The sequence below is a fragment of the Cynocephalus volans genome, chromosome 15 (assembly GCF_027409185.1).
Source record: "Cynocephalus volans isolate mCynVol1 chromosome 15, mCynVol1.pri, whole genome shotgun sequence".
In the NCBI taxonomy this organism is placed as follows: Eukaryota; Metazoa; Chordata; class Mammalia; order Dermoptera; family Cynocephalidae; genus Cynocephalus; species Cynocephalus volans.
The window spans coordinates 85915330-85930007 of NC_084474.1; the positions used below are offsets into that span (position 1 = coordinate 85915330).

Sequence of the window (14678 nt, forward strand, 5' to 3'; positions counted from 1 at the left end):
ATGCGATAAATCAGGGACTTGGGTAATAAAATGTTTCTGGAAAATTCATTACAATGTCAATCTTTTTATTACACAATCCTGCTGAGGTGAATGTGATTGTGAAAAATACTTATTATATGTGGAAGTTAGCGTAGAGGGCACTGCCCATTTCAGAGAGAAGTACGGAAAACAACATTTTAAAATTGGGTTAAAGAAAGAAAGGAAAATTGAGTAACTCGGCTATTCTGTCTGCATAATTAAAAAATTTTTGAGAGTCCTTGCCAGTTTTGTAACAAAGAGACCAATAATCATTAATGAAACTTTGTAAATTACTTTAGATTTTGAGGAACATCATGCTGTTCCCTCATTTTTTATCTGTCATTCAGGTTGATTTAAGTGTGGAAATGTTTTGTAACTATGCTACATGTAAACTGTGCTTCAGAGGTAAAAAGCCGAGTTATAAAACTCTTAATTACATCTCAGTTGCTATCAACAATAGACCTAAAGGAGAGATATTGATTGTCATTAACCTCTGCCGTCCTAATGAGTTAAAATAATGTCACTCATAATATAGATTGATAACAGGCCTATAGCCAAAACTTACTGTGCTAATGGGTTTATTTATATTTTTAAAAACCTAAACTCTGTGGTCTTGAACCCGAATTCTCAGATTATTGATAATAGATTATTTAATTGTATTAGGGAAATGTTATGTTATATTTACTTTTGGATTAAAATTGCATTAGATGCATAATAATTCAGTAAGTTTTTTTAAATGTTAATTTTTCCTTGTTTAGAAGTTAAGGACCTTATCAAGATATTAATTTAAGTTTTAAAATTTTGTTTTATAACTTTGTAATTCAAGAGTAATGGATGCTGTAGTGATGTCTTTCACATATGTGAAGATGAACAATAAAATTGTTTATTTACAAGTAGTGGCTCTAATTACTTTCCTGGCAACACCTTTTATGATAAGTTTAGGAATACTTTCCATTTATGGAGTACTTTTTGAAATGTTTAATCTGCATTTAAACACATGTATAATGAGTAAATTCAAGAATAGAGATGGCAACTGAATGAATGGGACACTTGACACCAGGCCTTTTATGTGGTATGTCCAACATGCCCATCTGTAGAGCATTCAAAGGTGCCCTACTTAATACCAAATATACACTTTTTTCCCCACCAAAATTGGAGTGCCTTGCATTTTAGTGGGAACAGAAGTATTTATTTATTTGGTCCCCAGACAGTGATGTTTTATATTCCAGAGAACTCCAGGCCACAGACCTGATGGTCGTCCCTCACAAAAGATGTGGAAGTAAAAAGGTTTCTTGGGGAAAAGCATGTTGTTCATGGTGTTAGCTGTTTGACTCTTCGTAGAGGCCTATTGTAGTATAGATTTAAAAAAATGTATATCATATATTTTGCTCTTAGATAAGTATATCAGAAAGAGATTTAGTATAGGCATACCAGCACCATAGATTACAAATCCATCCAATGTGGCTATTCTCTGTTGTCTTGGAACAGTGGACACATTAACACATATTTTTACTTACGTAGGATATTTTACTGCCAAATGAGTAAATATATTCTTTATGAAAGAACTGACAAAGTTCTAATTTTTTTTTAAAAGTATCAGTTGGCAGGAAGAAGGTAAAAACTTTCATTTAAGAATGCGACGTATTTTGTTTTTAAATCCAATGTTTTTAACTTACACTTTCTCTTTGGTTTTTTTTGTTGTTCTTGCTTGTTTTGTATTGTTTTTTAGTCTTTTAACTCTATATTGCTGGTGGCTCTGATTTCATGATGCATTACGCTTATGAAACTCTAGCTTTCAGCACTAAAATGAGTTAAAGGTAATGTTTTGTTAATTTGGTCATTGTTTTCCTGTTGAGATCTTTCTTTAAAGGGAGACTGTCTACTTAGACCTCCACATTGAACTTGATAAAGGAAATTATTTTATAAGAAAATATCTGAAAGTCAAAAGCTTACATGTATTCCCTTAATGCCCTAAAACATGAAAATGCTGTTTATTTACCTAATTATTATTAATGTCACTGGTAATTATGGTGCCAAAAGAGGTATATTTAAATTTAACACACAATATTTGTCCAATAAGGTAACATTTTATATGCTGAGAATATTATGAGTAACATTTAAAAAAAAATAATAATTAGACTAAAAATTGACAGCATCCCTTTAAAGACAGCCTATTCAACTTTTAGTTAATAATTTGTGGGGTTCTTTTTGGTTTTTCATTTGTAATAGAAATGTTATATGTTGCTTAACAATGTTTTTGGATACTAAAGTTGCTTAACGATCAAAATAGAATACAAGAACAAAAAATGAAGAAACCAAAATAAAAATATCAATTTTTTATTATTTATTCAGGCGATTTCACCTAAACCTCAAAGTCAGAAAAAAAATGAAGCTGACATTAGCAGTTCTGCCAACACTCAGAAACCTGCACTGTTATCCTCAACTTTGTCTTCAGGGAAGGCTCGCAGCAAGAAATGCAAACATGAATCTGGAGATTCTTCTGGGTGTATAAAACCCCCTAAATCACCACTTTCCCCAGAATTAATACAAGTCGAGGATTTGACGCTTGTATCTCAGCTTTCTTCTTCAGTGATAAATAAAACTAGTGAGCACAGATTTTTAAAAAATAGTTACTTATCCTGTAAGATACATTAAAAACAGTTTGATTGTAGTTATATTGTATTTTTTATGAAATTGCTTTTTAAAAACTCAAATTTAAGTGGATATGATAGGGAAGGCTTGAAACTATTTCAGGGGCAAAAACCATAGACATTTCTTACTGATTGATTGTTCACAGAGTACTGCTTTTTGAGAAACCTTACTATTTAGGTAACACAAATTCCACAGTAGTTTGACTCTCCTCAACTAAATCCAAGCACATTGAGAGGCCTGATTCATTACAAAAAAACAAAAGAAAATGAAAAATAACAACAGAAAGAGAGGTGAAAAGACCCATGGTGGGTATTTTTACTCAACTCCTAAGACTATTTCTGTGGATAGATTTCGTGTCCCCCGATTGTCTGTAATCTCCCTCTGCATTTTATTCATTTTTATTCTAATATTTACAGTGCAGACTTCAATTTAATCTTATTAATGAAGAATTCTTTCTTGATCATATTTTTAAAGATTTTACTGTTTCAGTACTGCTAATCTTTCAAGAGTTAACAATCTTTTTAAAAAGAGCCTTTCAATATGGGTTTGGATATACATAAGACAAGATTGTGTTGACCCTGAGTTTCTCATATTAGTTTAGTGTTCTAAGTTAGAGATATAAAAAACAGTTACTGGAAAGTCACTGGGTAATGATACATTTCTTTTACTCTTTATACAACAAATGAATTAATAACATGATCAGTAAATGAATGTCACACATTTCCTTATGAACTATCCAATATTACTTCCAGAATAATTAAAGATGATGGCATTGAAAAGACTTTTATCAAACATATTAACTTTTTTCTGTTTGATTGCCATATTTTTTCTACACCTTAACTTTTCAATTTTTGATCAAGTTTTGTTTTTTTGTTTTTGTTTTTATTTCGCTCTTTTTAGAAAATGGGTAGGAAGAATGGGAACAGAAAAACTAAATTGTTTCTTCCTAAGCTTCTTTTCATTATGGCATTTATTATGAAATAATGTCTTTAATAGTAACTAGAATGTCACATGACATTGATAGGCATTCTATTTTGAAATTATTTTATATCCACAGTACTATAGCAATTGAATTTTATTCACTTTTTTAGTTAGCACCATGTCTTTTTCATTTTGATTGTTGTGAAATTGCCAAAACATCAACCTCCTCAGAACACTCTTATTTCCTCTTTCTAAATTTTTGGCCTATGTAATCCTGCCTATTCTAAATAGTTAAGTGTGTTTATATGCCATGTACAGTGAAGAAATCTAAAAATTTTTTTAAAAGATTTCCAGATATTTGTGTTATATCGTTAGAAGGTGCTTTAACGACTCACCAGGTTAGTTATTAAAAAACAAACAAAACACACATATGAGGGCACTAGCAATATCATACTTTAAAAAAAAATTATCTTTGCCCACAATAAATACATAAAGTTGTTTGTGTTCAATTTTTTTTAATGAATCAGGCCCAGACATATGTTTATAAATATCCATTTGGGGAAACAAGTATGGGATAAAATTATTTATATTAATTTTACTTTGGCAAGTAAAACACTAACTCTATAATGTGTGTCAGATTTTTGTCACCTATGCCCCTGCCTTTTTTTTTTCTTAGAGTTTCTAGATGTGTAATGTAGCAAAAGAGAGAGAAATATATATATATATATTATTTTTTCCTTGTTTTTTGCTGTAAAGAGACTATTTTCCCAAAGGAAAAATGGCAATTTACACAACGATCTACAATTACAGAAATATAGTCTGTCACTTGGGGGAGCTACTTGAAATTAATGTTCCATGTTATTTTCTTTTAATTCTAGTAGGTATTAGACTAATATTAGAATTTTTGATTAACTCTTTTTATGAATGAGGGCACAGTTCTTGCCTTTGATTACCTTTGGAACATGCCATTTCTTGTGGATATCTTATAACAACATCAGAGGGCAGAATATGAATCATTTTTCCCATTTATCTCCGTAAATATTATAAGATGATCCTGGTATGTATCTGCTTCGTGAACATTGAAGATCTTTTTCTAGGTCCTCCACAGCCTGTGAATCCCCCTAGACCTTTCAAGCATAGTGAACGGAGAAGAAGATCTCAGCGTTTAGCCACCTTACCTATACCTGATGATTCTGTAGAAAAAGTTTCTTCCTCTCCAGTCACTGATGGGAGAGTATTCTCCATCAGTTCTCAAAATCAGCATGACTCTACAGTACCAGAGGGTAATGTATATTGATTTTCTATAGAACCAAACACAAAAGAAGATAAAAGACTAACAGATAAAGATTATTTAGAATATTAAGAAATTTCTACTTTTTTCTTCTTACATTTTTTGGGCTTATAAGCACTTCATTTATTCTACAAATATTTATTGAGTGCTTTCTTTGTGCCAGGCACTGTTTGATTTATGTAACACTTTAATCCACATTAATATTAACTTAGCCAGTTAATCTATGTTAATATTGTTATATTCTTTTTGCATAGTGCCTGATGTTGCACATTTGCCACTTGAGAAGCTGGGACCCTGTCTCCCTCTTGACTTAAGCTGTGGTTCAGAAGTTACAGCACCACTAGCCCCAGACTCCTCTTACCACAGTGAATGTCCCAGGGCAGAAAAGGAAGACACACAGATGGTTACAAATCCTCCTTCCAAAGCAATAACTGATGGAAGAGGAGCTCCAACAACAGCAGGTAAAAAGGACTCATTTTATAAGCTAGGCTTGCTGTTACTGGATGTAAACATTTTGATGTTTAACTACATTATTTTAATTCCTGTACAATTCCTTTTCATAAATAGTTTTATGTAACATTTATAGAATATAGGATTTCTCTGTTTTAAAGTTCTTTTGTGTGACCATTTTACTGTCACGTTCCCTGGCCATAACTTGTTACCTTGTCACTTGAATCTATTTCCTTCTCCATGCTTCTTTCTTATATCTTTATTTCTACTAAATAGAAATTATTAGAGCTACGTGTAATTGTAGAAATTCTTACTTTTGAAGCCAGAAAATACTTAACAGGATCAATACTTATGTTTAAAGATTTTAATAGAATTTAATATCTAAAAAGCATGTAGTTTAAATTTAATTATATAGTTGTATCTTAACTATAATCCCACATTGGGGCAGAATCTCACAAGCTTAATGTAATTTATTGTAAAGTTTTGGGGGGAGTCTAATATGTAAAATTAGCCATGCTTAATAATACATTTTTTGGATGACTTTGTGTTATTTATTATAATCTGAAAGCATTCAGAGGTATTTTACCAAGGTGATATTTTAAATCTAACCAAATGTTAAATTTATATTTCTCTTATATGGTTGCATTATTTTATTTAGAAGTTTTATAAAATTATAACCGCATCCAATGGGTACATACAGCAAGTAAAAGACAGATACTATTTTCAAATGTTTTTCTGGTAAATTACTAATTTGGAATTAGATGGCTAAAGGAGGTCTGAATTGAATCAGTTCTGAAATGGAGAAAAACATAAAGCACTTTGTTGGTTTGCAGCCAAGTGTATTGGTGATAATTGTATTTAACAGCATGTTCCCTGAAACCACTTTATCAGCTCCATGGATGAAACATAAAATAGAGCTTGCTCTTTTCTAGTGATCGTGTATATTGAAATAAAATAATTGAAGTAACTTAGCAAACATGTACCTATTTTTTTAGTTTATGGCCTTTACATCATTCCTTCTTTAAAAGTAAAAATGTTACTTAATTAAGGTTAAATATACAATTTTCTACAATTTCATTCTATCTATAAATGTTGAAGTTATTTTACACATGATGGTGTTTATCTTGTTTAAAATAAAAAAAGAAAGAAAAACAGTGTCCAAATCTGAAGATTCGTAGGTTTTAAAACATTTCTTATAGTTTCTCAAATCTGATTAATTGTGTTTTGACTCATTTTCTAAGCCCGGTCTTTTCTGTAGGGTAGTTACTTTTTCTTTCTCCTTTTTCCACAAAATTTCTGAATTATCATTGACCCTTTGAGATATTTTTTCTGATGACAGTCTTATGCAGTTCTTTAACAATCTGGAACTTACTAGTAACTGAATAAATGAAAAATATAGTGATGTATATCCACTGGGAAAATTATTTTTGGATGTGCATGTGAAAATATTTATATTTTCCTTGAAATACATATATTGTAATAATAGTAACAAGACTGAAATATAAACCAATAGAAATAGCTATATGGTAACTAAGAGTGTTATGTTAGCCAGCTTACATATCCTAAAATTTCAAATTAGTGATTGTGCATGGAAATTCTTGACTCAGATGATTTTGCTTCTAACTAGATTATTGGCCTAGTCTTTTTTTCAGGATTTCTGGCGTATTTGTGGAGATATGACTGGTTCTTGTTGATTCTCATAATGGTTAAAATGTGAAAGGCACACCAATGTTCTTGTCTTTTTAAACTTTAACAATAAATATTTGGGAACGTAAAAGTCATAAGACAGTTTAGATTTATAACATGATGAATTTGTAGATTTGTTTGTGGATGAGAGAGGATCATCTGGTTATGGTGAGCTTAATAGCACAGTGGCTGTCCAACTTTAATTGCTTATGTCAAGGAAGTGCATGGTTTTAAATGTTAATTACTGAAAATTGGTCTGTTAGAGGGTTGTACACAGTATTTGAATGGGGGAAGGTGAAATTCTAGTTTGTTTCTTATGAGCCATTATACATTTTTATTTTTTGAAGGCCATAATGGAATTTAGGTCAGATTCTAATTGGACATCTTTTGATCAAAATGTTGTGTGTGTATCTAACTTGCATTGAAATTCTGAGTGGTCTGCATGCTTTTCTCTCTCAACATTTTTGTTATCCACCCTCTCTACACTGTTTTGCTGTATTTGTTAGACTTCTGTCTGCTCTCCAAAGTGTCTTACATCTCATGTCAAAAGTGCCAGGTTTTTATGTTTTTTGGTTTTTTTAATGTGTTTTGTTCGTTGGTGTCTGTCTTATATATAAAAGTAATCAGAACATGTAGTACATGTAGAACATTTCCTGGATTATTTTTGTCAAGCTGAAACTCTTGGGGAGTTTAGAATGATGCGGATGTTAGCCATTAATAACAAATGTGGGTTTTTACTTTTGTGTGTGCAAGATACGTGCACATTGCTGAGTTTTACAGTAATGCTAATGGCTTGATGAGATGATGCAAATGATCCAATTATTATATACACCTACTTATAACAGGTTAATATTTGCTTTAATTGTTTTTAGAGTAGAGATAATGAGCTTGTACTAATCTATCTGCATTCTTCCACTGGGATGAATGCCAACGTGACTAACCAAGGTTAGGAATACTATTGCTTCCCACATTACCAAAAACAACAATGGGCACCTTTGTAAAAATTGATACCTTTATTTTCATTTTATTATCAAAATTCTTTATCTAACAGAGCCAACCAATTTTAGATAGGGATGCAGTCTCTGAATGATTTAATCCTGTTAATATTTGGGAAGGTAGAGTGGATCAAGTTTTTTAATAAGTAGCCTTTTAAAAAAGAAACTTTTCATGTGCTCTCAGGCACCTCAGGCCAACAGATATCTATTGTTCCCTTGTCATAATTCTCCCTTAAGGGAGGAAGCACAATGTGTACAAGATATAGAATCAGCCTTTAGGAAATTTAAAATCTAGAAGGGGCACAAAGCTAATAACTGAAATATAAATAATTATTTTAATGTAAGTGCCTTAAGAGGTATAGAGTGCTGTTGGGTGCAAAGGAAAATATAGCCCTCAGGAGGCCTCAGGTAGTGAAAGAGGCAGGACAGTCTCTTAAGAGGACTTAAGGTCAGAAAAACCCACCTGCCTCTCTTCTTCCTTTCGTTTAGCAAAAGTTAAATAAATTAACCTTCTTGAAACTCCACTTTTCACTTGTGTGATGATGAGATTGTAGTCAATGATGTCTGTGTCACTTTTGGCTCTAAAATTTTGATTTTGTAAATTTATTATATCATTAATTATACAGTTGATAGAGTCTAAGTTTATTCCAAATGAAAGATCATGATATGGTAGGATAGTTAATTTTCAACTTATACTTTTCAAATATTCTTAGAAATGATAACTTCTATTCTTAGTAACTCCCGTGAGGACAAAATTGGGATTAATAGATTGTATGGATATAATTTTAAGCCTTTTTAGGTCATCCTATGTCGAAAGAAATACCTTTAGTAACACATCTTTATTTTCTTATTTTTAAGCAAATAAAGTACACCAGTATCAAGAAATATTTTTACCTCTGTTTTACTGCAGAATATTTTAGTGAATATGGATATAAATACTGTATTGACATGATTATGAAGACTATATTTTTATAATGCCAGGATGCTCATTAGCGTGCCACTAAGTTTTACAGCAGTGTCAGATGAAATTCATTAGGATTTTCTTCAGTGTCAAAGTCATATCTTTTGTTAGTTTTTGAATGAAATGTAGATAAAGGTAAATATTGTGTAAATTTATCATCAGAGTTAAGATGGTTGGACTCTTTTTACTGAATCCTCTGTAGAGAGTCCATGAACTATGTTATTGATTGGTTAATATAATACTTTTTATCACCAAGGAAAAACAGAGGTAGGTCATGGGATTAGTCTGAGTTAGCATGATGGAAAAGCATGTCCTAAACTCTTATCTAATCTGACTGTGGCTGGTTTGAAATGGCCTTCATTTTTATTCCAGTATCTTACATCGACTTTATATTTACTGTTTAAAAGCTTTTTTGATTTAAATTGTTTTCAATTTATTTTCCGGAATTGTTCAAAACAAAACTGCAACTGGAGATTCTGTAATCTACCTCCACCCCCATACCAAATGTTCTTGGCTTCTACAGAGCCTTGGGTTTCCATGGAGAGCTCAGGGATTGCCTCTTTTTTAGCCAGAAGAATCTGAGATATTTAGTATATTGGAAGGGGCTTGAGAAGTCAAATCCCTCTACATTACTAGTTTTTAAATTGTGTGCATACAGGCATGGTTCAGAGATCTACTTCTCTTACTTTAATCAAAGTAGCTACATTTGTGTTTTTGTATTTGTTTTTTGTTTTGTATTTGTATTATTTTATAGAGCAAGGGCTTTCTGCCCAATGCACATAAAAGCCAGTGCTGTAGTACCAGGTTTTTGAGAAAAGAAAGACTTTATTGCAAGGTGGATCAGCAAGGAGATAGAAGGAAAAGCTCAAATGTATCTCCTGGATCCAGGGCTAGTCAGGTTTTAAATGTTTGAGGGATTAGCTAGCTCAGAATCAGCATGTGGCAGTGAAGCTGCTGGATGCCAGATTTCTTTGTTAAAGAACCTCTCCCTTCATACACGGCATCTGGAGGTCAAGGTCCTTTTCTCTGTGCATGCTAAGCTTATGTCCTATAAGACAGCTTATAAAATAACTTGAGATAGGGAGATAGAACTAGTTTCAGCTGGTTTTAGATGGTTTCAATACTGCCACGTAATATTTTATTTGATGCAAATGTTCTGTTGATAACATTTATTCTAAAAATCACTATCCTATAAACTAATATTCTAGTACTTTGGTTTCCAAATTCTAGCACATGGTGAAATAAGGAAAATATAGTGAACTTCTCGTAAAACTAAATTTGTTCCTTTGTTGAATTCTAGAATAGGTATATTTTGTTTTTCTATTTCTGTGTGAATATTTTTAAAAGTCCTGCCGTTTTTCCATATATGAATATTTATTTTAATATTCTTACTTGTGTAAAATGTTGACGTTTTGTTCATCCCCCAATTTTACTTTTGAGAACCACTTAGAACATGTAAAAACTGAATCTAGAACTGGCTCTCCTGAGAACACTCTGGGAATGACTGCATATCTAATCTTCTGTGCTAACTCCTTTTTCTGGAGCCGTAGTTCATAACCATTTTATTTGTCTTTGAAGTACCTGAGGGGTGGCACACATTCCAGTCAGTCAAGGTAGCCCAGTAAGGAAGTTCCTGTACTCTGACATCCCGTCCCCACCCCGGGAGATTCCCAGCATCATTGCCCACCTTTCGCCCTGGAGACCCAGCGCTCAAGAGAAGTAGGAACCAAGGAGGCAATAATCATTTTCAAGTGCTGCTTCTGAGTATATCTGTACTACTACTGATGATTTAGAAAGCACATTTCTCATTGTTTGCATTGTAAATGCTTTACCATTTTCAAGAAAATTTTATAAAATTTGTAGTGTCTATGACAGAAGGAAGTGATGCATTTGTTCAAGTTTTGATAATAAGGAAATTTGATCATATTTCTCTCTGCTCTGATGTCTCATTTTTTTTTTCTGTCATAACAAATGGAGATTATCAATATTCTTAATTTGAACCTTACTTATTGGCATTCGATTTGAGTTGAGTGGTATTTTTATATTTTTGTTATATTTAATTTAAATTATATGAAATATTTGAAGATGAGTGAAATCTACCTTTTTTGATATTGTCGTAGAATGATTTAAAAAATCAAAAACTGGTAAATGGTGTTAAAGCAAAATTTAATAAACTACAGTTGTATTTTAAATGCACTATAGTATTTTTCTTAGATTAACCCTACCCACAAATAAGATATTAGATCATAAATGGTTGAGTTGAGAAGTTTGGGTAAATGTGTCTGTGTCAGATAGCTACATAGTTATTAAGGTGCAATATTAGTACTGGTTTTAAAATGTGTTTTAGACTATTAGATAATAATACCTAAGTGTCATTAAGATTGAATATTTTTATGTGTAAATATGCCTTTGTATTTTACATTTATTGTATTTTACATAGACCAAAATAGGTTTGTAGACTAGGTCTATTTTTACTATTATCATTACCTAACAACACATTCATAATGGAGTTCAAAGGTACAAGTTGTTTTAGGCAACAGTAAGTTAAGTTTAAAAATTTTATACAGGTTGTTGAAAACCAGTATACTTTATTAGGAAGTTTAATTTTTCTTTTGGATGATCTGAATAACACTTATGTCCTATCATCGAAGCAGAAATAGTACATGGACCTACTACTCAAATGGACTTTGACGTCTTCTGGATTGCTAAGGGCTGTGATGTTAAAGTAGATCTTTCCTAATGGCCTAGTACAATTATCTTAATTAATTAATTAATTTATTTGTGTGTGTGTGTGTGTTCTATGCTTAGACCTATATTTTTGCTATTTGTGGAAATGGTGTAATCTCAAATTAGAGACATTAAATGACATTCTCAAAGTCATACAGCTAGTAAGTGGTGGAATGAGGATTTGAATCTAGGTAGTCTGAAGGAACAAAAATTACTCTTAATTTATAAGTTTTTTGAAGTAAGAAATCCCACTTTTTTATTTTAGTTCAGACAGTAAAACAAGGTTGATCTTTAGAAGAAGAAGAGTCTTGTGTAGAGTTTTGTGAACAATGGTAATTTAAAACATTGTCCCATACTTTCAGCTCTTTAGGACTAAACTTATATATTTTCCTCTTAACCCACAGGAATATTGAAAACAGAAAAAAAAGTGAAATTGGAAGAAAAAACTTCAACAGCATTTGGTATGAACAGAAAATAATCTCTAAGCAAAAGACTTTAAAGCTTGACAGAGAGGGAGGACATAGTCTGTCCCTTACTTTTTACCTGTTAATGCTTCTTTAGGTGTAAGTGATCATCTATTTCAGTACTTATTAGTGTTAGTCAGCTCCAGATACATAGTTTCTTAAATACATTTCTTGTAGTTTTATATGTATTTTTTGTCAAGGAAGTCTCTGGCTTTATATGAGAACTGTTGTGTTTCTGAACATCTCTAGTTAAAATTATAGGTCTTTAAAAATAAACCTACATTTAATATTGTTGAGACTTAGAAGATGGATGATACATTAAAATAGTCTTTTTTTTTTTTTTTGGACTTTATTTTTCAGTATACCTTATAAAAAAAAAATCACTGTGTTTCCTGCTGTCTTTTCTGTCTTCTGTGCTGTAATGACTTAAAGTTATGAAATTATGGATAATAGTCTTAAATCTTCTGTAGATTAGCTAACTGGAACCTAAATCATTGAAAGCTGATTAAATATGGTTGGTAAATTGCAGGTTACCCCATTCTATGTTGAAATAATAGCTACTAGAATATATGTGATGTTTTAATTTGAAATAAAATGTTCTAAGATACTGTTCTAACATCCACTTATTTTCTTTAAAGTATTTATAGTTGGGGAAAAGAATGAAAAATTTTAGGAAAAATCAGTTTAATGAAATAAGTTTTATTCTTCACGTTCTTAGCCTTCATTCTAGTGTACACAGGGAAAGTGTTGAAAGACTGAAGGAGTCACTTGTGGATTGATTTAATTGTTTTTGGTTTTTTTTGTTTTTAACTTTTCCAAAGAAAAAAAGTCCATCCAATTTTTTTGTTAATCTTCTAATATATTTTCTCACTAAATTATATATGGAAGTGCTGAGTCTCCTCAGTCAGGCCTTTTTAAAATTACATATTTTAACTTCTTGCCACTTCAAAAAATTAAGTATATTACTCGTTGAAAGGTTTTAACTACTGTCTGTGTTAACTTTAAGGTGTCAGGAGTTGGGATTTCTCAACACTGCTAATGAAGATCCCCTCTTATAGTCCAATAAGCTAATAAGGAGTTCCAGACTCATGACATGAACAGTTTAATTGAATCCATCCACTCTGGGCAGGTGACTGGATTAGCTGATTAAAACATAAATGCTGCTTTTAGGTTAACCACAAAGGAACAACACAGCATTAGTCATGATCACTAAAGTGTTCCTTTTTATCTTTTAGGTAAAAGAAAAGAAAAGGATAAGGAAAGAAAAGAGAAGAGAGACAAAGATCACTACAAACCAAAACAGAAGAAGAAGAAAAAAAAGAAAAAGAAATCTAAGCAGCATGGTAAGTGTGCTAAGATGGTTATTCCCATTTTTTAAAATTCAAGATTCTTTCAACTCTCCCCTTTTCTTTTACCAACATGGGGTATGACAAGATCCCCATGTTGCTGAGAAGGGTCTGTAGCTTTACTTTATCTTATAATTTTGAAAATATACAACTCTGTTTTACTATAGTCTATAAATTAATCATTGCAACTTATTAGAGAAAAATTCTCTAATTTTCCAGCATTATGTTGGACTGTATACCCTGACCAGGCACTCTGTAGCATAATAAATGAATTATTCTCAATCCAGAATTGTAAAGTCCCTTAAATTAACTTTCAAGAATGAGGTGAAATAAAGATATTTTAAGAAAAACTTGAAAAAATAACAGAATTTGCTGTCAGTAGTCCATTTCCAAAGGAAATCCTGAAGGACCTACTTGAAAGCAGAAAGAAAATGATAAGGAAGTTCTGAGATGCCAGAAGACACGATGAGCAAATATGTGTAAATATGTGGGTACATCTAAACATGGACCATATAAAACAATTTGATTTATGGGGAAAAACAAAATGAGAACAAAATATGTAATAGTAATAGCTTATCCGTTGGGAGGGGCGTACTGGTATTTCAGTGTTTTTAAGCTTGTAGTCTTTTGAAGGAATGAAAGAAATGTGTTGCTCGTAGGCTCTAAATAGTTAAATTTGTATGTTAAAATTTCTAACATAAACATGAAAAGAATAGAAGCATAGGATATAATTTCCAGTGTAGAAGGGAAAAAAATATATTGAATAAACCAGCCGAAGAAAGTAGTAAAAAGAGAGAAAATCATAGGAAAAGGAGAAAAATACAAACTACAAAATAAGATATTAGAAATAAATCCAACTGTATCAGTAATTATAACTATATAAGAAAGATTATCAAAAGATTTCAAAATCCAGTTGTTTGTTATTTATAAGAGACACACCCAAATATAAGGATAGAGAGAACAGAGAAATGTTGAAAATAAAAGAATGGTAAACAAATGCTAACCAAAAGAATAATTGGAGTAGATATTTTAATAACAGATAAAATATTCATTAAGGCAAAAATTGTTCCTAGAGACAGAATGATATAATGATAAAAGGTTCAGTTCACTTTATATTTTCCTAGATTTAAAATTTCTAAATCTTAAAAAAAAAATAAAATAAAAAAA

The 14678-nt window shown here is 31.4% G+C and overlaps 1 protein-coding gene across 7 annotated transcripts in view; it reads left to right on the forward strand.

Annotated features, from left to right (window-relative positions):
• Nucleotides 1-14678, forward strand: part of PHF20L1 (PHD finger protein 20 like 1) — a 71385-nt gene that overhangs the window by 35454 nt on the left and 21253 nt on the right. For all 7 annotated transcript variants that reach the window (XM_063079477.1, XM_063079484.1, XM_063079479.1 and 4 more), the window contains 5 exons: nucleotides 2371-2623; nucleotides 4689-4874; nucleotides 5137-5343; nucleotides 12106-12162; nucleotides 13401-13508. In XM_063079477.1, coding sequence (XP_062935547.1) covers nucleotides 2371-2623; nucleotides 4689-4874; nucleotides 5137-5343; nucleotides 12106-12162; nucleotides 13401-13508 — 811 coding nt within the window. The remainder of the gene's footprint in view (nucleotides 1-2370; nucleotides 2624-4688; nucleotides 4875-5136; nucleotides 5344-12105; nucleotides 12163-13400; nucleotides 13509-14678) is intronic.